The following is a 26,535-nucleotide window of genomic DNA, read 5'->3' on the forward strand; positions in this document are numbered from 1 at the left end:
GATCCCTTTTAGTTTTCCACATTACACATAAGAAATGTGTCCGAAAGGATCGGTATCGACAGTATCGGTCTCTTCAGTATTGGTATCGGTGAAAAAGTGGTATCGGCACACCCGTAGTGCGTAATAGTAGAACATTAGTTCAATGAGGCCACGTAACATTTTATAGACTTAGCTTTACTTAATACTGTGGTAGATGTCTGTTCATTTTGCTGTTGATAATTGGGAGAAAATAACTTCTTCATTTAGTCATCGCAGTACCCTTACTGAAAATGTATAATTGTAGGTTTTCGTCAAATGCTCGCAGCCTAGTCATGGGAGAAATTACAAGAGATTTTTCCCAGAATACTGGGAAAATCAAAAGACGAGTTGACAATATTATCAAATCAGAAGAAGACAAAAGACTTTACAGGGGTCTCGAGCTTCAGAATGAATTGAAAGTTCTTTTGATTAGTGATTCAACTACAGATAAATCTGCAGCAGCGTTGGATGTTCACGTTGGTAAGAATGTTGTTTTATTGAAATTGTTCGGTATTGATAAGTTAGTTGACCAATGGGTGCCTGCTAATTACTAAATCGATTCTTGATTTACGTATGAGAAGTAAATATTTCAAGGCATTTATTTTGCCATCAGAGAACGTGTTTGATTCCTTTTGTTAGTGTATATTAAAAAGATGCAGTCCAGTGTATATTAAAAAGATGCGAAGATTTTTGTTTTATTGGTATTGCTTATTGTAGAAACGTGTTTTCGCTTCTGAGATATTATACTTACTGATAAATGATATATCGATAATTGTGCACTTCACTTTATAGTATTTGTAGCTAATGTGCTGTGCGCTTTTTTATGATGATAGAATTACAAAATAAAATGCAAATTAATTATAGCATGATTTTAATTATTAGAATAATGGAGAGAATTTGTAACCTAAAATTGATGCAGGAAGAAGATTAAGTAAATTTAATGAAAAGAACAGTTTATTTTCTTAATTTTTAACTGTCAACATCCTGGTTATATCATTAGCTCTACTTTTTCATTCCGTGTAAAACTATGAACTGAGTTTTGAGAGCATATTTAAGATTTAATTCATATTTCGAATATACGGAAAATTTTGTTTGCTGGCATCTTCCGGGTACTGTATTATGAGGTAATAACTAATATTCTAAATTGTTATATTTCCTTAATTTCTACAGATCTGTTTTGTACTAGTTATTAGTAGTATTTCTGTTTATATTTTAATAACCGTTTATTTTTTGTTTTGTTTCTAACATTTTTGTCGAACTCGTTTCAGGTTTTATGAATGATCCTGACAATGTCCCAGGTTTGGCTCACTTCTGCGAGCATATGCTGTTCTTGGGTACAGAAAAGTACCCATCAGAAAACGAGTACACCAAATTTTTGTCAGAGCATGGAGGTACATGTAATGCTATTACTTTTGCTGACCATACAAATTACTATTTCGATATTGTTCCAGAGCATTTATCTGGAGCCTTAGATAGGTACGTATATTTTCAATATTTGGCTACGACAAATAGACTTGAGTTTCTGTAGCATTAAACTTTGGAGTTCTTTATGTCGTAGAATTTCTTTGTAGTTTTATATTATTAGAAGTTCACAAGGTGTGTCACGTACTTTTCATATTTTGCAATATATTCTAAAAACAAGTGTTAAAAATTTCCGCTGTAACTTTTCAGTCAGTACAAAACTATGTTCTAACAAGGTACATGTTTGCAGATTAATAATATAACTGATATTCAACAATTGAATTATTTATTTACCTGAGGTAAGTGGTTAGAACTATTTTTCTCTAGAATTTTTCGTTGAACTGTTAGAATCTCTCAAAAATTGAATTTCATAGTAGTGATGTTCAGAGATGTCATACTCGTGTATCAATTGGCATGCTAATGAAAAGCTCTAAAACTAAGCTAAAAGCTGAGAGAAGAGCATAGGAATTTTTTGCGGACAGCATATATTCTATTGAAGTTATTCTGGTGTCTTGTGTAACCTATTTGCTCATCGTTTTTCGTTGAATTATTAGGTTTGCCCAGTTCTTCCTCTGTCCGCTATTTACTGAAAGTGCCACGGAACGAGAAATGAATGCAGTGCATTCTGAACATGAAAAAAATATCTTGAATGATACATGGAGGCTTGGTCAATTGGAAAGACACACATCGAAGAAAAACCACGCTTACAATAAGTTTGGTACAGGTGAGTACTTTATGTATATAAATTTCATATGTTGAATAACAATGTGTTCATTATTATCGAAATTATCGTACTTCACTTAGGTCGTATTTTATGATTAAATTAGTTTCTTGGGAAACGATAATGTATTCGGCAGGTCGTTTCATCCTTATGACAATGAATTACATCCAACTGTATTAGGCTATAAAACTCTTTTAATACCATCGATCGTGTTTAATATGACTACCCTGAACAATTGCACTACTTCAAAGCTTCAGTTGAAGAAGGCATCTATTCAGCACAGTATGTTCGAGGTTAGCCCACTCGTCCTTGCATACTTTTCAGAATACCTTAAGTTGTGATTCGACGTTTAGTAATGTTCCGTTTTAATAGGCCAAAGGTACAGAAGTCCATGAAACGTTTGTATGAGCGCAACTTGGCAACTGATAAGTAGCGTTGTGTCATCACTCTAGATGTGGCGCGGGTTAATTGAAAGTTTTTCCAAAAGGTTTATGGTAGTGGTGAGTTTCTGTATCGAGGGGAAGCTTCCTATATCTAATGTCAAGGTAAATACAGCTTAGTATATACAGCGCGTCGTAGATCCCATATACTGCCAATACTCCCATATACTGCCGTAGATCCCATATATATATATATATATATATATATATATATATATATATTACTGTACCTTACGCAAGCAAGTAAATTACTACTACGAAAATTTTTATCTTCATCTATTAAGCTGTCTCCTCTTCGTATTTGGTAGCACTATTTAATGTGAATATCAGCTGAATCATAGAACGTAATTTCGTATGTTCAAATTTTGAGTGCATTTTGTCTTTGTGGTGGAATACATCATGTACGTTGTTCTTTTCGGGACAGTTTCTTTTTCCCTGTTCACATTATGGAGCATTGTCAGTTATTTGTGTATATTATCATCGAGTGACTCTAACAGTAAACTAAGATTTTATTCTATGTAACTTCTGTATTGCTGCAGAGGGATAAATTATTTTTATTTCATATTTATGTAAAGAAAGTAATTGACACATTTTAAATACTATTTTAAAAAGTAATAATTTGAGTCCATCTTTTTAAATAGTATTTTTAAGAGTTTTATTGCTCGGTTTCAGTCACTATGGTCTTTTTCAGCATGTCGGTCACTCACATGGAGAACGATTAGCTTTTGTATAAAATAATTTTTGATACTATCAGTTACGTAGAATTTTGCATATTAAATGTTAAGTTACATGCAAAATTATCGTAAATGAAGAAATGATTTGTTTTCTGCAAAATAACATTTTTATAACTCGTACCTAAAGAGCAAGATATTTTCTTAAAGTAATTCGATCTTCATGTGACTGACTTAGTCCGTTAAGAAAGACCACAAAGCAACTTAACAAGGTAGGTTAGAACTGTCACTTTTTAAAATAGTATTGTTAATTAAGTTTTGAATTAGGATAGAAACAATGTACTGTATTTTCACAGGGAACAAAACAACACTCGATACCAACCCAAAGAAACTAGGAATTAACGTTAGAGAAGAGCTTCTTAAATTTCATGAAAGATGGTATTCGTCTAACATCATGAGTCTTGTTGTTTTAGGAAAAGGTAAGTATTGTTTTCTTTTCTCAAATTGTGTTCGTGACAAGTTACTGTTTTATAACGAATTTTTATTACTTCGAAGTCTAAAATATTGAGCGGTGAGAAATTAAGGGTGGCTTGCATTAGGCATATTCAGATCTGCAGCAATTGCGGCCCGTATTTGCAAGTTTGCAATAAAACTACTGAAATATTTTAACACGAGTACAATCTAGCAGCTTATTCTAAGATAAACTAATACTCACCTGTAATGCGTCGTGTGAATTCTAATCATCTTAAATCATCGTAGTTTATAGCAGAGATGAGTAATTACAGGCTTTTTTTTTCAGAAACTTCATCAGACTCACTTAGATATTAAATTCACAGTTGAGCACAGAAAAGATAATTGTTTCAGCTGCCTGGATTTGACGCTAACTAGATTCAACAAGAAGTTTATTGCTAAAAGATACAGGAAACCAACTTCATATAATTTGTAGATACATAAAAAAAAAAACTGTTTACTCCTATATAAGGTTGTCAGAGTTTTCAGAGAAAAAAATAAAGATTTTAGTGATGTGTAATATTCATTATAAAGCATACTAGAAAACCGTAAAACTTACGAGAAAATATTACTAAATAAGATTTGGTAATTGTACTCCTATAAGATTAAGTCTAATTTTGGTTGGACTTCTCATTAAGACCATACGTAAACACAGCTTGTTATTGAAAATAAGGTGAAAGAGGATTCTAAAACGACTAAAGTATTAGTAACTACCTATATTGATTCACGTCAACGTTTCATGTACTTGACATCACACGATCCGAAATATCCGCGATGACTGTGGATGTCTTTTAGATCATCCAGATCCAGATTTAAAGACTCGATTATTCCGCTTACATTTCCGTCGAGACATACTCCTACAGCAAAAAGCCACATGGAGTGAGGGCTGGTGACTTTGCGAAACATGGTGCGTGTTCTCTGGCTAATCCACCTGCCTCCAAATTCCTGATCCGGAAGGTTTTTGACTGCAAGAGCGAAAGCGGGAAGGGACTCAGTTGGGAGCGTACTTCATTGTTAATACATAGTACAACCAACTGGGGAAAGAGGAGGAGTCCACTATGTTGAGGTAGGTAACATGCCCTCGCCCCAATATTTTCCTCGTAGAAGAAAGGTTTGATTAAGTAGTCCATAGACTACCGTAGGTTTTAAACTCGAATGGGTGGTCAGTTCTAGAGACTTGGTAATTTTATCAACTCGCCTCTCATGATACGTAGAATTTTGCCTTACCTGAGAACATGATGTTCTCAGCATTGCATGCATTATCAACATGTGTCCGGTTGAGGCATAGCTCAACATAATTCCAACATGGTCTCCTGATTCTTCTTGTTTTAGATATGCCTAATCCCCAGCTGCTTAGCATGAATTCGATTCCGGAGGAGGGGCCGCGGTGGCTCAGTGGTAGAGCGTTCACCTCTGGTGTTTGGGGTTCCGGGTTCGATCCCAGCCCCCGCCAGGTGAACTTTGTGGTGGACAAACACCGCGTGCGTGGGTTTTCTCGGGGTTCTCCCGTTTCCTCCCACTTTCTTCATTCCACAATTTTCATTCATTACTCATCATCACCGTCTCCTTTAGCCTAACCGGCATAACCGTGGGACGTAAAACTCAAAGATTTCATTTCATTTTTCGATTCCGGAGGATCGTAAACATCGTAGATTGCGGCTTATGCTACTCCAAGAACTTCGTGAAATCGACTCCTTGGGCTCTACACAACGTCCTTCCTCACTCAGTCAACTGTTTGTTCGCATGCTCTTGGTCTGCGCGAACTCACTCTCTTGAATTGACGTCATCTTGAAACTACATGAACGCTCACAGTCACGTGATCTCAGTGCATAGTATTTACAAATTAACTTAAAGAGAACTATGTAATACGAATTTCACTTCACTGAGTGAATTGAAACATGGATTTTTGAAAAATACTGTACATAACAAGTAAATCACCCCAAAATCTGCTGAGTCTATAATAATCATTATATTATTTATGTACAGGGTGGTTCAGTAATGTTGGACAGCCCTGAATAAATCGGAAACCAGCAGAGATATTAGCAAGAGTGTGGTGGATCCAGATACTTGTGGAAGGGGGACGTCTTTTGAGGTACTACACAATGTTACCAGGTCAACAGTGTTGCCAGCTCAGTACAAAGTTGTATTTTTTTAAATGGAACATACAGAAGTTTATGCCACCAAAAGAATTAGTACAGAATGTGAATACGAACAAGCGAAACCGCACCTGTCAGTGTTGCCAAATAAGGAAGTTATAAAGCTTCAAAGATCAAGAAATTAGAGTGTCCGTAGAGCAAAACTAGCAAAAAGGCAAGAAAAATAATACTACGGAATGAAAAGGAGGAACCAAAAGAGTAAACCAAAGAGCGCACAGCATCCAGTGAGTAACATGGTTGCCACAGCAAAGGGGGGAAAAAATTGAAAATTTTGCAGTTGCCATAGAAGGAAAAGTGCCCATATGACATAATGCTGGAAACACCATAGAAAGTCCATGTAAGATTCAGGAATCCTAATAGCGTTTGTTCGAAAGCGATATCTCTAACCGTTCCCGAGATACACCAAAGGTATGCGGGGTTTGCAACACTGCATAATAATTCCCTCGCCCTCCAAACTACGGCAACGAGTAATGAAAATGACCCGCTCAACAAAATGTAAGAACTACACGAGTCTAATCGTAAAATAGTTTGGAGGGCGAGGGAATTATTATGCAGTGTTGCAAACCCCGCATACCTTTGGTGTATCTCGGGAACGGTTAGAGATATCGCTTTCGAACAAACGCTATTAGGATTCCTGAATCTTACATGGACTTTCTATGGTGTTTCCAGCATTATGTCATATGGGCACTTTTCCTTCTATGGGAACTGCAAAATTTTCAATTTTTTCCCCCCTTTGCTGTGGCAACCATGTTACTCACTGGATGCTGTGCGCTCTTTGGTTTACTCTTTTGGTTCCTCCTTTTCATTCCGTAGTATTATTTTTCTTGCCTTTTTGCTAGTTTTGCTCTACGGACACTCTAATTTCTTGATCTTTGAAGCTTTATAACTTCCTTATTTGGCAACACTGACAGGTGCGGTTTCGCTTGTTCGTGTTCACATTCTGTACTAATTCTTTTGATGGCATAAACTTCTATATGTTCCATTTAAAAAAATACAACTTTGTACTGAGCTGGCAACACTGTTGACCTGGTAACATTGTGTAGTACCTCAAAAGACGTCCCCCTTCCACAAGTATCTGGATCCACCACACTCTTGCTAATATCTCTGCTGGTTTCCGATTTATTCAGGGCTGTCCAACATTACTGAACCACCCTGTATATGTGTTCTGAAAAAGCAATACTGTCACGTTTAGAAAATTATCCTATTTTGTAAGATATTTCTAAAAGCATTATTTTTCATTCAAATAAAGAAACAAAGTGGTATAATTGGGAGGCTACACATGCAATAAATGCATTTGATGTACACTTTATTGTTAAGGATAATTAAGACGTATCCTTTATCGAGGAGTGAAAAGTAGTGTACCGGTACCTTTACTTACCGAATAATAATAATAATAATTTTAAAAAACGTAATTCCATGACCTTACAGTTCATTGTTTTCATTTTCTGCAGACAATCTAGATGATTTAGAGGAGTTGGTGTTAAAACTCTTTAGCGGTGTAGCAAATAAGAATGTGGAAGTTCCTATATGGTTGGAACACCCATTTGGACCGGAACAACTTCAGATGAAAGGATATATAGTTCCAGTGAAGGATCTTCGAAATCTTAACATTACTTTCCCAATTCCAGACCTTCAAGAGTATTATAAAGCAGGGGTAAGTAGGGTGATATGATTTACATAATGCATGATAAATTTTAACTTTTAATTTTAGTTGAGGTATATTATTACTTTTGTATAAAAAAATAAAAACTTCATATGTATATGGAGTAAATAGTTTAGTTAGCGAAAGTAGAAACTATTTAATAATGTGTTTTTATTGTACTTTAACTAGTTTTTTTTCTGAATATTAGGGGAAACGTTTCTCTGCAAGCAATTTGAAAGGATATCTATTAATGTTTGGGGATGAGATTGATAGGTGGTATCTGTTAGACGTTTATCACTGGATAAGACAGTAGAAAAATGTGGTGCTACGGTGCTAAGTACCAACTATTTTGGTAGCCATAAAAGGAACTTATCTACCAGGTTAGATCCAAATAAAGGTGCCTCGCTAATGAAGCATTTTTTTTTTTTTAATTTGTTCTTTGAAAGTTACATTATGTGATGTGCCTCTCAGCTGTAAGAGGCATACTTCATTGAATGACGTTGCTCAGAATTAATCACGTAATATTATGAGTAGAACCTGAATTTTAAGACATTCGCAATGTGTAATTTTCATTAACTGTTATGACTAATTTTATTTGTTTATTTGTTTATTTCCGGGGCCGCGGTGGCCCAGTGGTAGAGCGTTCACCTCTGGTGCTTAGGGTCCCAGGTTTGATCCCAGCCCCCGCCAAGTGAACTTTGTGGTGGACAAACATCGTGTGCGTGGGTTTTCTCGGGGTTTTCCCGTTTCCTCCCACTTTCTTCATTCCACCATTTCATCATCACCGTCTCCTTTAGCCTAACCGGCATAACCGCGGGACGTAAACTCAAAGATTTCATTTCAGTTTTGTTTTTTTCGTCTCCTTTACCCTAGCCGGCATAACCGTAGGACGTAAAACTCAAAGATTTCATTTCATTTTTTTTATTTGTTTTTTGTGAGACTGATGATATAATGTGGTGTACAATGGTTTTCTATGTTTCTTTTTTTCTATTCTAGCCTGGTCATTACATTAGCCATCTTTTAGGCCATGAAGGTCCTGGCAGCTTATTGTCAGCCCTAAAAGCGAAAAGCTGGTGCAACAGTTTAGTATGTGGATCAAGATCTGGTGCTAAGGGTTTCGGATTTTTTGGAGTCAATGTGGACTTAACCGAGGAAGGAATTAATCACGTGGACGATATTGTGAAACTTATGTTTCAGGTAGTTTTTGCTCTAAACATAGATATTGGACACCTTTGCGAATCTAATAAAAGTAAAAGTCTTATCTTAAACACTGCAAGTATTAGAGATCATTAATCAAATCCTGATATTACACGAGATTACACAGTTTGGACATTGTACCACATGAATAAAGCTAACTACCGATTTATTCTTTACACCGAACGTTTGCTCGTTAACTTATGACTATGTCTAGCGTCAAAATTTTTATTAGTTGTCTTGCACTATTGAGAGCACGTAAGCTAAGATTTTTACTTCATTTGACTTTTGCATCTAGTTTAATTTATTATTTAATTTATATTTTGTTCAGCGAAATTTAGTGGTTAATAATTTTGTATCATGATTATTAAAGTTCACAATCCCAATTTATAATCAGATTCTTCTTCAGCAAGGAAAGTATTATTTGCAGAAATTTTCATGTATGTATGCTTCAACCATCAATCAAATGATCTACTGACATATGAAAATTGCTTTGAAGAACTCTCATCTTCCTGCTATTTAATCAAGTTTTGCATAATTTTGTATTTTTCCACTCCAAATCGTGGATAGAAGATCAACTCATCATACTGAATATCATGGCCAAGTTCATAGGTTAATATATGAGATATGTTAGAAACGTAATGAGACTGGCAACACTGTGTACGACCAGACAACACTGCTGCTGCCTCCATCTTCTCACGGCAGTAAAATTCACCCTTGCCATTGACTCAATAAAGTTTGAACTTTCTGCGGTTGGGAGACGATTGTTGAGAGTGTCTGAAGTGAAGCTGTGTTAGTGAGGTGTTGGAGTTTGAGCAACGTTGTGCTATCAAATTATGTGTAAAGCTTGGCAAATCCGCTACTGCGACCTATGAGTAGTTACAAAGGTCTTATGGATAATATTCTCTATCGAGGACTCAGTGTTCAGGTTGCACAAGTTCTGTTTAGTAGTTTAGTTCTCTAGAACAAGTAGAGACGAACTTCATGCGGGAGTTCAACCTCAAAATTGGTTAATAATGTAGAAAGAGTGAAGTTTCTTGTGAGGTCAGATCGTCGATTGATGGTGAGAATGATCAGTAATGAATTACATTGGATCGTAATTAATATCCATCAAATTTTAACACAGGATTTGGGCATGAGAAAAGTGTGCGCAACATGGTTCTAAACAACCATGTCACACTGCACTCTCCAATCTTTTTTCTTTCTTCAGAGAAAAGCATTCCTATAGTTTCTCAGTCCTCCCCCCTCCCCCTTACTCGCTTGATCTCAGTTCCTGTGGCTTTGTATTCCTCTTGCTCAAAAACCATTTGAAAGGATACCATTTTGATATGGATACTCAGAAAAGTGTAAACGGTGAACTAAATGATATTCCATTGGAAACCTTCCACACTGCTCCGAAGAATAGAAACAACGCCTCCTCGCTGTTTAGCTGCCCAAGAAAACTAGTTTGAAGGAGATAACCTTGATTCGTAAAAAAATAGTAAATGAAATCAGGTTCATTACTTTTTCAACGCAACCTCGTATTTATTCATTATATAAGAACTTCAGGAAACAGCCAATTTTTTCGTAAACATACGTATCTTCTACAACTTCAAATTCACCTGTCATAGGTAGTTCTTATGGACACGAAGTTTCTCAAGCTCAATAGGAGTGATGATTTAATGACTGTTCATCGATCTCAGAAATAAAAACGTCTGGATGTTGTAGAAGTAAATTGGTAGCTTAGTAATTAGCGCACTGATACTGTGAGCTGGAGGTCCGGGTTCGATCCCCAACAATCTGATCGCACATTTTCACTCTATTTCATTTTACTTTATTTAGCTTAGTAATTAGCGCACACTGAGGTGGAGGTCCGGGTTCGATCCCCAACTATAACGTAACTCGTTATATACAGGTCCTCAGTCCAATTACATCTAGATTATGTTACTAAAAATCACTTTAAGATAATCGATATTGCATTTTAACTTTTCCTCGCCTTTATTGTGGCACACACTTATTAAATTAAATACACGTCTCATGATTATGCGTACATCTCCTTCTATAATGGTTCCTGAATTTTAACGATTATTTACAAAACGTTGCTATGACAACGTAAAGACAAAAACTCATCACAAATCATTATAATCAGTTTTGATTCCTTTTCCTTTTTCGTATTATCTTCTTCTTCTTCACACTGGTTAGTGCATATTTTAAAATCATACATTGCCCGGAAATATAAAAAAAGATATTTAAAAATTACATTGAAAATACAAGATGTCGTTGCACAACAATCTGATCGCACATTTTCACTCTATTTTATTTTACTGTATTTAGTTGTATAATGTTACATCACATATTAAAACAAAATCGAATACATGAGGTTCACATTTTATTCCTGTAAAAAAATTCTCATTGTTTATTCTTCTTAATATAATTTATTTCTTTTATACCGTATTTATTAGCTTAAATCAGTGTACAATCAATTTTATTTCACTTTTCCAGTATATAAATATGTTGAAGACAGAAGGACCTAAGAAGTGGATTTTCGAAGAATACCGTGATATCCTTTCTATGCATTTTCGTTTCAAGGACAAGGAAGCTCCACGAAATTATGTCTCAAATTCTGCTTGTAATATGCACGTAAGTAACTGACTATTGACATGTATATTTTATATAACAAGGAATGAAACAGTTCAATATTAATGCCAACATATGTGCTTATATAGTGCTTAAATTTGACACTGTTTTTAGTGTTAGAATGTCGTTGTATTGGATTGAAATAACAGGATTTGCATTTTAAAGTTTTGACCAAAATGAAAGTTTTACTGGGGAAGTGGTAATGAATTCTTTTATGAAAACATGTTTGGAATAAATTGTTTGGTTAATTCTTTTATGAAAGTGAGCTCTCAGGAATTTTGAAAAAACATACAGATGTTAATTATGTACAAAAGAAATGAAATTCGAAGAGTAAAAAGGGCCAGAGACCTTTGTTCTGCTACCTTCTTAGTTGTATATTTTAATTTTTTCACTGTTATTAATATTTTACCCATGCCAAATAGCTGTTAAAACAATGGCGTTTTCGCTGTTTTACTACATATGTGTACATAAACCAATGTTCCTTACAAGCAAAATTTCATACGTTAGTAAAGTATTGAGTTATGTCAGTTGAAGTGTGTATAGCACTGGTACTTTAAAAAAAATGACAAATGATAAAAATGTAATATAGCCTCTTTGTGTTCTGGAATCTGTTGATTCCATTTCCAATATTGATCGTGCTGATCTAGACGAAACTTTTTTTGGTACTTGCATCAGTCTACGTTTACGAGATGCACAGTTCATGAAGAAAAATCTTTCGAACCCTCAGCTCTTCTTGCCTGCAGTAAATCGATAAAACCATGAAAAAAAAAAGCTACAAAGGATCATAAAAAGAAATTAAAATTCATTTGATTAATCTTGTGGTTATCTTAATTTATTTTTCTTTTATTGTAGGATTATCCTTTGGAGGAAACTCTAAGTGGCAATTACTTGCTAAGTGAGTGGAGACCTGATTTAATTGATCTTGTACTTAATTGTCTACAACCAGAGAAAGTTAGGTATGATTTATTTGAAAATAACTTTATTCTCCGTGATGAATTAAAGTGTTAGTAGTAGAACGCTCAGCTGTTGAGCATGATGTTACGGGATTTGAAAGTTGTCCTGTTTTATTAGCCGTATTCTTGCTCTTGAAGAATATATATCCATGTAACGTTAAATTAAAGGGTTTATATACAGGGTGCAGAATAAGTCCCGGAACGGTCCAATATCTCGCGAAATATACAAATCAGCAAAACAAAAATAACAGGTGTTAAATAGTTTTGAAAAAACTATCCAATGATACCCAAACACAACCCCCTTCGGGGGTGGGTAACTTTAAAATTTTAACCCCTATTTTTTATTGCACATTTGGATTTCCCACAAAAAGTGAGTGATTTGACCCAAAATTGAAAACAGTTCCTTTACGGATGGCACTTGAATCGACACACACAAAAAAAGGGGCAGCAAAACGTTATGAAAATGTGGCTTTTCAGTATCGTATTCTGTGGCCGTATGGTTAGCGTACTAGACTGCGGAATCAGAGGTCGTGAGTTTGATTCCCGCGCAGAGTAACATTTTTTAATGTATTTTTTATACCAAAATAATGAATTCATACATTTTAACTTCGATAAAAATAATGTATTTGTTCATGTTTATTAATTTGCAAGAAAATACAAATGGTGACAAAAAATAGTTTATTTTCGTTGTAAATAACCCTATGAACTCTAACCCTAATAACCCTGTTACTAAGAACTACTTCATAGAACTAGTTTGTAAAACAAATTATCGAAATTTGTATTCTATGTAACTTCAAGAAAGTAATAATTGAAATTAAAACGTATGGAATTTATTTGGAAAGATAAAAGAAAAAAAGATTGCCTTGAACGGGGATCGAACTCAGAACCTTTGCCTCCGCAATCCAATACGCTACCGTAAGGCCACAGAGCATGAGACTGACAATTAGCATTTTCGTAACGTTTTTATGCACTGCCTTGTTTGTGTATCGATTCAAGCGCCATCTGCGAAGGCACTGTTTTCAATTTTGAGTCAAATCACTGTCACTTTTTTCTGGAGAATCCAAATGTGCAATAAAAAAATTGGGGTTCCCATTTAAAATTTTAAATTTACCTCCGAAGGGGGTGGAGATAGGGGTTGCGGTTAGTATCATTGGATAGCTTTTTCAAAACTGTTTAACACGTGTTATATTTTTGTTTTGCTGATCTTTATACTTTGCGAGATATTGGACCATTCTGGAACTTTTTCCGCACCCTGTATATATACCAAGATGAGTCATAAGTGTTGTAATATTCTGGTACATAATTTGTATTTATTCAGTACAATGAAAGCAGGTAAACATTCAAAGTATAGTTTCTTCAACCATCTTTCTACCAAGTCATCGATTTCACGTCAATCTACGTGTTGTCCTTAGAGGCAAAGAAGTCATTTACTGTTGTTTTCACATCCTCCTGATTCGTGAAGCATTGTGATTTCAGTAAGTCTACTATAGGCCGAAACAAGTAGTAATTCAAAGGAACAAGGCCAAAGCTATATGCTGGGTGTACCATTAGTTCATTGCTTCAAGTTTGTGATTTTTGTTGCGTTTTTTGAGCCGAGTATGGTTTTGCGATATCATGTTGCAGCAGGACGCGCTTTCGGCTCACCAATGCAGGATATCGAACTTGAAGTGAATCACCCCTTCCTAGTTCCATCATACATAGAGCATGATTTATGCTCGAAACGGGCCTGTTTGCGGACCGATTCTGTAAACTGGACTTTGCCCAACGATCGTTTTAGCACGTTCGGAGTTCAGGGAGACGACTTCCTCCCCCCATATGAGACAGTCCGTTTTAGAAATGCACATCACGCGGATTTTTCAGTCGTTGTTGGCACACATACACTCTCTTGTAAGCCTAAGCTGGGTTCAACTCATGTGGCACAATATGGCAGCTCCTGATGGCTTTCCCGAATTGAAGAAGATGACACAGTACAGTACACTGGGAATACCTGGTTACTTCGACAATCGCAGTATGCTGGTGGATGGATTTTCCTCAATGGCATGTCGTGTAACGTCAGAATCTGGTGCATTGGGGTGGCTGGACCTTGCTGATCTTTGACATTTTTACAACGTACACGAAGTTTCTAGAACCGATGAGTTGGTGTGCTGTGGTTCCCTGCACCTTCTCCGTTCGCATGGCGAATGTTCTGGGCTGCTGCCACAGCGTTATGCCCGAGTTTGAACTCATAAAGTAACAGTTCACGTATCAAACGTTGGTAAACATCATCACTACCACCAAAAATTTACAGAAAATACTGATGGAGTGATGGCCTCCATGTTAGGTAGTTCGCTTGCCACAGTACCTCTTGAGCCAGTTTGACCTTGCACTTACGGTCGATCACGCCATATAGGTGCGCCTATTGTTTGGGGTGTAGAAATATTGCAAGACTTACGATCCATTCTTTTATTTAAACGAGTTTGTGTGTTTCTTCCTTCAATTCTTGTAAGTTAAATTTACGCATCATTTGAAGAAAAGATTATCTAGCACATAATGAAAATTCGATGTAGAATATATACAAATGGGAAGATAGGATGGGCCGCGATGCACAGTGGTAGAGTGGTCGCCTCTGGTACTTAGAGTTCCTGTTTCGATCCCAGTTTCCATGAAGTGGGCTTTATATAGGACAAACGCGGTGTACGTGGATTTTCTCGGGGTTCTCTCGTTTTCTCCCACTTCCGTCTTTCCATCATTATCATCTGTCTCATCATCATCATAATATTCCTTAATCTCTGTGCATAACAGTGGAACATTAAACTTAAAATAATAATAATACGTTAATTAAAGACGTTTTGTAGACAATATTGCCTGCTAAAAGTTTCTCCGAACATTATACATCTATTATAATTTGGACTATCATGTTTTGTAGAGTTGCTGTGGTTGGTCAAAAGTTCAGTGACATCGTTCATGAGGAGGAACCATGGTATGGAGTGAAGTATAAGCTGGAAAAGATTTCTGGAGATATGTTACAGGTTCGTTGCTTGTTTATGAAGTACGACCTTTTATTTAATTTTTTTTTTCATTACCAGATGTGTTTGTAAACATAGAAAATATTTCGAAGATTTAGTTTATGTTTTAAGTCTGTTCAACACATTAAATTCTGACACATTCTACCGATGATCCGTGACAATTGGAATTTAAATAATTCATGTGTAAAGGTGTTAAACTTATGATATAGTTGGTACGACGTTATACATAAATATATGGTGCTGTTAAGAAAATACATTATTTTAAAAGCTTTCACATTTCAAACATCTGCACTTTTATTTATTTTCTAAGTCTTGCGTAGAACGATTACCACCAAATCTTATACTAATATTTACTAATAATTACTGATGTAACTCGAATTAAATGTATTTCTTCACATGTATTTTGCTGTCAACAATTTTAACTGCATCATGTAATATTGTCTTAAACCTCTTTTGGTGGAGACAGCAAAGCACTCAGAGACGTGAAAAATTACCGTCGTGGCTCGATTATACATCGATATTTTCAGTGTAAATACAGTTTCGTTGAAACAATATGTATATTATAATCGCAGTCTAACCCTTTTCACTTTAAAAAATTTATTTCATACCACGTGGGACTGTACCGTCTATATCACTCTCCTGCAACTATGCCGTGCCATTGCGTGACTCGTCTAGGTCTGACGTTTATAAAAAATTGTAATGGATTATATTCTGGTTTGATATGATTGACACCTAAAATTTGTTAATATTACTGCATTTCTATGGGGTATTCAAATCAATCTTAAGTATAAACCGAATACTGAATAATAACTACTAGAAGAAGGTGGTGCAATAAAGACTGATTTAAATCTTAAAATAATCTTTAAATTGGCAAATTTTCCATTAAATAATATCTTCAAAGTGGGTACTTTCTAGTTGGGTATTTTTATTTTCCCCTTAAAGTAATCTCAATCAGTTGGTGTCATATTAGATTCGAAATCGTGCCATATTAAGCCAGTGTGGTATTCCTACTGATGGATTGCATGATTTACTCTTGACTGAGCCACATGTAATCGTTCGGTATTATACGCTGTAATAGTGAATTCTTACAGGCCACCATGTCCCGAATCACTACAGTCCTTGTGAGTTTCACTGACGTCCTCTTTGGATGTGATTTCGTTGGTGATTTGAGTTGTAGAGGAAGCTTCTATGCATAATGTTTAAGTAGTGGCTCGTTCTACCTCAGAGCCATTGTGGGGCATAGGAAAGAGCCATGACATATCTTTCCCTAAAGCGATTTTTTCGGTAGAATTTTGACTACTACAATTTCATTCTGCTACACAATAGCTGAGAGACCAATACAATGTGTGTACAGTTTTGTTGCTCCGCGAAACCCGGTATGACAGGGCAAAAGATGCGTACGCCAACCGTATAGCCACAAGGAATCTCAACAATTAAAACATTGCACCATGAAGTTTTGCTTTATATCGCCTCCGCTTCCTTAGATTGTATAGAGGCTGATAGACTTCCGTATAGAGACTTTGAAGTATTCACTCACCTATGACAGTATGTATGCACTTTCACTACTGGTTGTGTTCTTTGTAACAACCAATACTCTTGACTATTGCCCGATAGTGCACTTTCCAATGGCAAAGGCTTATTTGCAGATGTACAAAGATATTTTGTTCCTTTCTGTTTGGATGCTTTCCAGAGGCCGGAAACTGTGCACATCTTAACGATGTTTCAGACAGTAGTCCATTGAACTATTGAGACTCTTCACTGGAATGTTACTAAAGGGAATAGCACTAATTCTGGTGCTAGCTTCCATTCGTCTGTAGAATGTCATGATGATTTCTGTGGCAAGTTCCAGCCACAACCATGAACTGCGTGGATAACTTTCGGTGCACTGACGAACGAAATTACTTCCGTCGTTTTGCATTGACACTGCTGTACGTAATTGCTCGAACCTTTCGCAATCGATCAGATATATCCACGCCTTGTTTACAGTGAGTACAAACTTTTACTGATCACTCGCAAGATGGCGCTCATACAGCTTTCTGCAGTTAGATCTCCGTTGCATGACATGGCTGGCTTTCAGCGCATGAACATACACTTTATGAATCACCTTGAGACGTAACCTCTTGTAAATAGTATGGTAGGTGGTTTATTGGAACATAACGTAACTGATTGTTACAGCACGCTGTGTCAGTGGATTCTCCGTCACAGTCAATTTCTTACCGCGCAACACCGATGATGTCATTGTCACTGTATGCCCGAATGCGATAATACACAGTCCGGGGGCAGTAGCACTGTGTATTATTCACAGTGGCGCTATGGCATTCACAGTGGACCATCCAACAGCAAACTTGTGTTCATGGCATTGTTTAACTATACTGTAACAACTAAAGTGAGCATCAGACAATACTATAATGCAGCCTTCCCAGAGTCGATTTACTTCCGACTCCGTTAGACTTTGCACAACAGGACTACTTTGCTAACAGATACGTCATACAGTTTACTATATCAATGATGCAACTTTCACATTTCTGCGGTGCTTCTGTGAAGTACTATGCCCACTACATTTCATCTATAATCTATATGGAAGGCTGTCAGCCTCTTTATTGCAATTATATGCGAGGGGGAAGTACAGAAACCATCTGGCATTTTTCTTAACTGCAAATGAAATAACTAATCTTAGAGCGCCAATGGACTCATCTCAGAGGTAAGATTTCAAGTGTCACTTCTGCTCTCATTCTTGGATACGTAATGTGGAACAACAATGAAATCAATGAACTCACATACTTATTGGCCCATACTGATGTGAAAGGTAATTTTATGCGAAGAAGTTGATTTGATTTTTCTGCTATGTCAGTATCTAAAGAGTTATATTAGTTGTTTTATTAGAGTATTTATTTTAATATCTGATTTCTGTTGTTGTAGATGTGGAGAAATTCTGGGTTGTGCGAGGACTTAAAGCTTCCTCCGAAAAACGAGTTCATCCCAACAGACTTCAGTCTTCTTCCTAGAGAAGAAAATGTAAGTTTCATTCATCATTAATCACCATATTGCATCTATTGCATCTTGTGTATATTTTAGTGTGGCTCATTTTTCCAACATAAAATGATTCATAGTACATGTGTTTAGTAAGGTGGTTTAAACATGAAAATTCTATGTATGTATTGTTTTTCATTTTTTATTAAAACTGAATATTACTGAATATTAAAACCGCGGCAAGGTCCCTCGCACCCAAATATATCCAAAATAAATAAATACTGCTTTGCAATAATAATAATAATATAGAAAAAACATCATCTGCTTAAAATAAAATACTAAACAAAACACTTATAAATAAAATTCTAGCGTATTCAGCTATAAAAATAAGAGCAAATCCGCCCTCTCTATATTCAGTGTTAAATCCGAAAACAAGTTCTTATTCTCCTTCCACAAAATCAAAAGGAGATCAATGTATTTCCCAAACACGAAGCAAACCACACAAATTACAATAGTCTCTATCTTTCAACCAAAAAGAAAAAGACAGGAAAGTCAACCCCAATCCAACTTTATAAGAAATAGTTTGTGAAACTGCTCGTAAGCCTCCTAATAAGAATAAGAGGAGTTGGATGATCACCTTGCAACTATTACAGTATATACTCCTATTCTTGTACAATAAAATAAAATAAAATAAATAAAAATAAATGAATAAAAATAAACTAAAAACAGTGGCTAAGTAATGAAGATAATAATTAGATATGGTAGGAAAATTTACTTCTTACTAAATAGCTTAATTGCATAAGCAAAAGGCTGTAGTAGCCACAAATTCCTATACTTTATTTGGTCCCCATCAAATTTGAATATATCTTAAAACCTTCCGTTCAAGTAATATTAAAAAGGCTACACTAACTTCGTTACGATATAGTTTTAAGTGAGCGAAATATTACTTCAACTAACTTTCAAATGTAACAAGTCTACCAAAAAATGTAGAAAACACTTTCTCTTCACTATCAACCTTTATAGGTTTATACAACTACAACCAGACACATTTGGTTTTATCATAAACCACGTAAATTATCACTTGCCACACTTGGCTCATATACCTAAAATATTAACAGCCACTTTTGGTTCATCAACCTAATTATCAACATCTTCAGCCACTTACGGCTCCATTACAACATAATAACAACTTCAGCCACTTCTGACCCATTTCCAACATCAACCCCAAAACACATTATTTATATTACATGGTAACGTCCTTCATTTGTTCATATAATCTCCCAACACCTTGTCTGATTATTCCTATGAAACACCTTGTCCGATACTTTAGATACTTCCGAAGCTTAACTCACAAAACCCTAACATAACTAAAACACACATGATTGAAATTAAATAAGATAAAACTCCTATTACATAATCATAATACTTTATTACCTGGATAATTTATCCATTATTAGATCCTATATCTAATGCACTTATCTGCCAAAGTAATAATTACTTTATTTCTTACAAATAAACATTACTAATGCTTAGTCCTTTCGTATTACAGTACTACTATACTAAAAGGATAGAAACAAATCTGGCTCACGCCAATCTGAACTCAGATCATGTAAGATTTCAAAGGTCGAACAGACCCATATATTAAGCTTCTACATCTAAATAAAATCTTTCCAAGATCGAGGTCGCAATCTCTCTCCGTGATATGGACTCTGAAAGAAAAATTATGTTGTCATCCCTGAGTAACGTAGTCTATTAATTATTATTAAAGAATCATAAAAATACAAAAGGTAATAAAATGAAGTTTATTTATCTTTTCGTCGCCCCAACGTAATACTTAATAGTAAATATGTTCATTTTCAACGAAATGATTATTCTTTAACTATAAGGATCTACAGTATTGAAACTCTTATCTTTATCCCTGTAACAGTGCCATTGAGGTATATAAGCACTGTGAATAAGGTATTTTGGAACTTGTGTCACGGTGAGAGAAACGTGTTGAGAGACATGATGGGTATGTTGAAAAATAGTTGTAATATGAGCGTTTATTTTGTACATATTCTCTATGTGTTACCTTGTACACTTTCTTCTATATAAATTGTTCTATATTACTTATTGATCCGCTTTCGTAATATCTTTTATATGGTATGATAAACAGAAACCTGTGTGCAGATAATATCATTACTAATAACATTTAACTACCCCTTATACCAGGGTGCAAAATTTCAAAGTCAGACGCACTCGCCAATGTAAAAATGATAGTCGCCAGTATCTCTTACGTACAAAGTATGAGAATCCTCTCCCCCCACCCCCCACCCCCGTCCACGGCCTTTGGTTTGACAAAGAAAAGATCAAATCGGTGCATAAAATTTCAAAACCAGACAATTAGATTCAAGATAATCAATTTTGGTTTGGACAAACCATATACACGTTAAAAAATATCTTACTTTAAGACTTCATGTTTGTGTAATGCTCTCTCTCTGCACTGAAATAGCAGTTGTCGTTTGCAGTTTTCGAATCAAGAACCTAAAGTGAAGGGCCATTGATAGAAATTGTCAGCAAATCATCCAGTGTGTCAGTCTTCAGTGAATTTCTGTAGGCAGTCTTAAAATCTTAACTCTGTTGAGACTGCTGAAGCCTTTCTCACATGAAACAGTACTTACAGGTAAAACTGCACAAAATGTGACAAGTGGAAGCAAACTTGGGAATCTCGTAATGAAGTTTTCACTGTAAATATTTTTCAGTGTCTGATTCAACGTTAACCCTTTGAGTACCAAGATATAAATTTTACTTTAATGCTCAAAATGGGGTCAATTTGACCCCATAGGCTTTTGTGACTAAGGCAGCAAAGAGATCAAATGATATTCTGTTGTTACAATAAAAGCAATGAACGTTTATTGTAAAGAGGAAAATGTACCACATAAGAGAAACTAACAAAATGAGGTTGGCGCGAGAACTCCTTGCACGAAAATACCATGCCCTCAGCGCCATCTACATTTGGCGGGATGAGATTATTTTTTCTTCCCTCCTCTCGGAATATGACTGAAGACTCTTTTATTCCATGATTGACCAAGATGGGGTCATTTTGACCTCATTTTCCATTTCTGTAAATAAAAAGACAAATTAGACTCTACGGTACTTGTTAAGTGTACAAAATTATTCAAGAGACTCTTATAGAAGCATTTCTAGAAGAACATTTCAGCATATATTTTTTTAATGCAATAAAAAATAGAAGATGTCTCGCTGGGGTCAAATTGACCCCATCTTCGTACTCCAAGGGTTAATGAAAAACACAAAAGTTTATATTCTCCACTCTGCTAAAACAAGGTCCACTTTTACACTGTATAAATCTGGTTGCAAGTACTTAAAAAGCTGTTTTATTTCTTACACACCAAATTCAAGGATCTTTCCTTTAGGAGGCCAACCCAAAGTGTCAAAAATATATAAAGGGCAGAACTACCTCTGATGATACAGATTGTAACCGTTCTGTTATGTACATTTTCGCATTCTTGATTAACTTTGGTTTTATACTCTGAACATTTGTGATCTGCGAAACAGAAACTACGGAGCCCTGTGAGTTTAGGGAGAAACCATTGCTACTGAACACTAATCGCCAGCTCAAAATTTCAAGTCGCCAATGGCGACCTGGCGACCGGAAATTTTGCGCCCTGCCTTATATACAATGGAAAGGCATACATGATGAGTGTATCATAGCATTTATGCTTTAGAAGAAGGCACCATATGAGTTCAGATGTCTGTCCCATTGTGTGAACAATCTATTAATGACGTCCATGTAAAATTTGGAAGATGGGCTTTCGAACCATTGACGGCGTCAACTCATCATCTAAGTGAAATTTCGGATTTTTCAGTGCCTTCTTTAGAGGGCCAAAAATGTGTAAGTCTCAAGGTTAAAGGTGAGGGCTGTAAAAAATGTGACGGAAAATTTCCCAATTGAATCGTTGAGACAAGTCCTGAACGTTGTATACCGGAAATGGACATTGTCGTAACATAATTACCGCAGAGTGTCTTCAGTGGCAACAACATGTGCTTGACCAGGACGGGAGTAATTACTTGTTTGTGCACTTCTTTCCCAAAACATTCTTTACCAGTCGAGCCTTGTTTTCCATACGCATGCATCGTCATACACGTACTTCATCCGACGGAACACTTCAGCATTGAGGAATTACATGATAAGCACGTTGATCTTGTTACAACAGGTAGATGTGAAACGACAGCTTTCAGCAGTTATTACTATAACGATAAAAGCCATGAAAACATTATTTCTACTTACCTGAACAAGGACACATGTTATGATATACCATACACATGCTCTTGTAGTGATATCATGTAGTGATATACCATGATATACAACTACACATTTCTTTTATTACACCGTATTGTATTTTGGGTCAACAGAGATCAGTGTTGAAATAGTTTGTCTCCCAGTGTTAAGCGTCAATGAATATTAGTTGTTCCATCAAAGCCTTTGGCTCGTCTGCAAATTGCTTGCACGCTAGTGACATATCTTGACGTCAGGTAGGATGTAGCGCAGCTAACCACAACTATTAGCATAACTGTAAAATAATAGAGCGTGACTAATAGACTGAAACCTTGTTCTATTATTATAAGAATTGTTAAACTAGGCGTAAAATTTAAACGATATTTTTGTACAATCATAATTAAATGCAGAGAAATTCTATTATTACATCGTTGACCTATATTAGTACAGATTTGTTCGAAATCCTTCCTGCTAATTCTCTACTATAGTATTGAGGAACTGAAGTTATTGACTAGAAAAATGTCACCTTAAAACTGAGTCAGAAATGTAACAAAATCAAGGAAGAAAAGTATATACAGAAAAGAAACATTAGCACAGTTCTATAATGTTGTTTTAATTTTATATAAAATTTTATTTCCTCCCATTTACTAGGTTTCTGGTTTAATATTGTAGTAACCAGGAACTACAATACTTTCTAGTTACTAGTTCCTCAATACTGCAGTATAAGAAAGCATGGTGCATTTGGGTATACATATATTTCTTTTCAAAATAGTCGTATCGACATATCTTAATATCGTGAAGCAGATATTTTTTTTAAACATAAAAACGTTTTCACAAAATATACTTTTGATTCATTATGTAATATATAATTTATCCTGAAACAAAAATATACAATTTCAGCCTTCTACTCACCCCATTGTAATACAAGATACATCTTTAACTCGCGTCTGGTTCAAACAAGATGATGAATTCCTTCTGCCAAAGGCAAACCTTAGCTTCGAGTTTCTTAGGTGAGTTTTAAATCGTATGTAGTGTAATTTTGATGTTAGGTTGTGTCGTAGTAGTAAGTTTCCTTTTATTTTGAGATAAATTATCTTTTTAATAGAAAAAGTAAATGATCCTTGAGTGTATCTTGGTTATCATAACTCTAATCATACTTAGATTATAACTAAAATTTAGATATACATATGGAAGTAAATATATCTATTGCAATGTTCCTACTGGTCAGGAAAGTCAGGGAAAACTAAGGGAAAATGGCGCAGTTCAAGGAATCTCAGGGTAAGACTGGAAATCAGGGGAAAGTCAGGGAAATTTTTAAAAATAACCAGTTTCAGCTTAGCCAACCATTATGATACCTATTTGATAAGGTAAGTGGATGTACGTATGAGCAATTGATTACTGTTTGTCTCTATAGAATAAATGCCGTTATTTATTCCTTATTTATATGTCAGCGTCACCCCACACCTATCATGAAAGTCAGGAAATTTCCTGCCAAAGGTCAGGGAAAGTCAGAGAAATAGATTTCTCCAGATTAGTAGGAACCCTGTATTGTGACGTTTAAAAAAGTCACCTTTACATGTAAACAAATATCTATTATATGTACTTCTTTTTAATTCTACATTATTAGCATTTAATTTAGTTAGAGAAATAGAGAATGGACCTAGTAGGAGTTCAGGAAGTTAAGTGGGAAGGAAATGGAACTGTGAATTCCGGAAATTTTACGTTCTTTTACGGGGAAGGAAATAAAAATCACCAATCAGGAACACGCTTTTTCGTCCACAAACGAATAATTTCACCAATTAAGCGGGTTTAATTTGTTAACGATAGACTTCCTTTTATGATTCTTAAGGGTCGGTGATGTGATATTATTGTTTTAAATGTACACTTCTTGTAAGAATATAACTTGATAATGATTTTGCAGGGTACTTTTAATACTGATACTATGTGTATAATCGGGAAGTGTATATTTGTGATGAATTTCATAGGAAAAGAACTACAAGTACGAAAATTAGAATGAGTAAAACTAAATGTTGCTAAAGGTCAAGAAAGTTTTATTTTCGTTTTATTGTTCTTATTTACTGCTCTTTTGACATGAAATTTGCCACATATATGTCTTTGCTGATTATACACATACTAACAGTATAAGAAAAACCAGGTGAATTCGTTATCAAATTATATTCCTACAGCAACATATTTATAGACATGCGACAATAATTTTGGACATGAGTGTACATGTCAAAACAAGATAAGGATGACGATATAAAAGACGAAGAAGTGGAACGGATGTCTGACCAACTCCTGTGATACCATATGAAAATTCTATTAGGAGATTTCAATGCGTAGGTAGGACGAGAGGATATTTTCAAACCGATTATAGGGAACGAAAGTCTACATAAGGAAAGTAATGACAACGGTGTTAGACTCGTGAACTTCGCAACATCCAAAATCCTTATCGTGAAGAGTACAAAATTTCCACATCGCGACGTTCATAAACATACTTGGACCTCACCAGACGGAAAAACACATAATCACATCGATCACGTTTTAGTAGATAGAAGAAGACAATCTAGCGTAATTTATGTTCGGTCGTTTAGAGGAGCTGATTGTGACACTGATCACAACCTGGTAGCAGTGATAGTAAGAGAGAGATTATCGTTGAATAAAGGAAATATTCAATGTCTGAAAACGGAGAGATTTAATTTAAAGAAATTATAAGAAAGCCAGGTAAGAGAGGAATACTAAATTGAAGTGCCGAATAGATTCTCGGTTTTAGAAGATTCGGAGTGCACTAATATTAAGGATACTTGGATTAAAATTAGAGATAGCATTAAAATTTCAGAAAAAAAAAAAAAAAATAGAAGATGCGGAAATACATAGGAACAAACCATGGTTCGACCAGGAATGCACTCAACTAGCGGAGAAGAGAAAACAGGCAAAATTACGTTGGCTACAAAATCCGAATGAAATAACTACACAAAATTTCTTAGATATCAGGCGGGAAACTTCCAAAACTTTTAGAACAAAGAAACGCCATTTTATGAAAGCTAAAACTAAGGAACTTGAAGATAATAATAAAAATAAAAACATTCGGGACATGTATAAGGGGATCAACGAATTTAAGAAAGGCTGTTAACCTCGTGCCTATATATTAAAGAAAGTTGACGGAACAGTTCTCACTGACAGCATTTTAAATAGATGGAAAGATTTCTTTGACGAATTGCTTAACATGCAGCCAAATACTAATGTTCATGGAGAAAGAGAAATACACACCTTAGAACCATATATCCTAGAACCTAACCGAATAGAAGTTGAAATCGTTATAAAGAAATTAAAGAAACACAAATTTCCGGGTGTAGACGAAATTCTGGCTGAGTTAATTTTAGCTGGAGGCGAAAAATTGTGGAACAAGATACACAAACTCATTCTCCTTATCTGGAACAAGGATGAATTTCCACAGGAGTGGAAAGAATCAATCACTGTTCTAATTTACAAGAAAGGCGATAAAACTGACTGTAATAATTATCGAGGCATTTCTCTTCTGTCAACGTCTTTTAAAATCCTCTCATAGTGCGGATTTAGACGAAATCGATTAACTATCGACCAAATGTTTACCATTCGACAAATACTCGAAAAGAAGTGGGAATACAATATCCCGGTACATCAACAACTATTTATTGATTTTTAGAAAGGCTTACGACTCGGTTAGTGGAGAAACGTTGTACGACATTCTTACAGAATTTGGAATACCGAAAAAGTTAATTAGATTAATTAAGATATATTTAAATGATTCCCAAAGTAAAGTCCGGGTAGGAAAATTTTTGACCACGAGCTTTCACGTCGAGAATGGCGTGAAACAAGGAGATGCGTTGTCACCATTATTCAATTTTCCTCTGGAATACTCT

The 26,535-nt window shown here is 35.4% G+C and overlaps 1 protein-coding gene across 1 annotated transcript in view; it reads left to right on the forward strand.

Moving 5' to 3' along the window:
- LOC145688992 (insulin-degrading enzyme-like) overlaps positions 1 to 26,535 on the forward strand; it is an 81,829-nt gene that overhangs the window by 8,223 nt on the left and 47,071 nt on the right. Inside the window, 11 exon segments of the mRNA XM_081763143.1 lie at positions 284 to 498; positions 1,287 to 1,494; positions 2,034 to 2,203; positions 3,668 to 3,790; positions 7,429 to 7,631; positions 8,616 to 8,816; positions 11,295 to 11,432; positions 12,282 to 12,385; positions 15,288 to 15,390; positions 18,307 to 18,402; positions 23,534 to 23,643. Coding sequence (XP_081619269.1) covers positions 284 to 498; positions 1,287 to 1,494; positions 2,034 to 2,203; positions 3,668 to 3,790; positions 7,429 to 7,631; positions 8,616 to 8,816; positions 11,295 to 11,432; positions 12,282 to 12,385; positions 15,288 to 15,390; positions 18,307 to 18,402; positions 23,534 to 23,643 — 1,671 coding nt within the window.

This window comes from Thermobia domestica, chromosome 1 (assembly GCF_964235325.1).
Source record: "Thermobia domestica chromosome 1, izTheDome1.hap1.1, whole genome shotgun sequence".
Taxonomy (NCBI): domain Eukaryota; kingdom Metazoa; phylum Arthropoda; class Insecta; order Zygentoma; family Lepismatidae; genus Thermobia; species Thermobia domestica.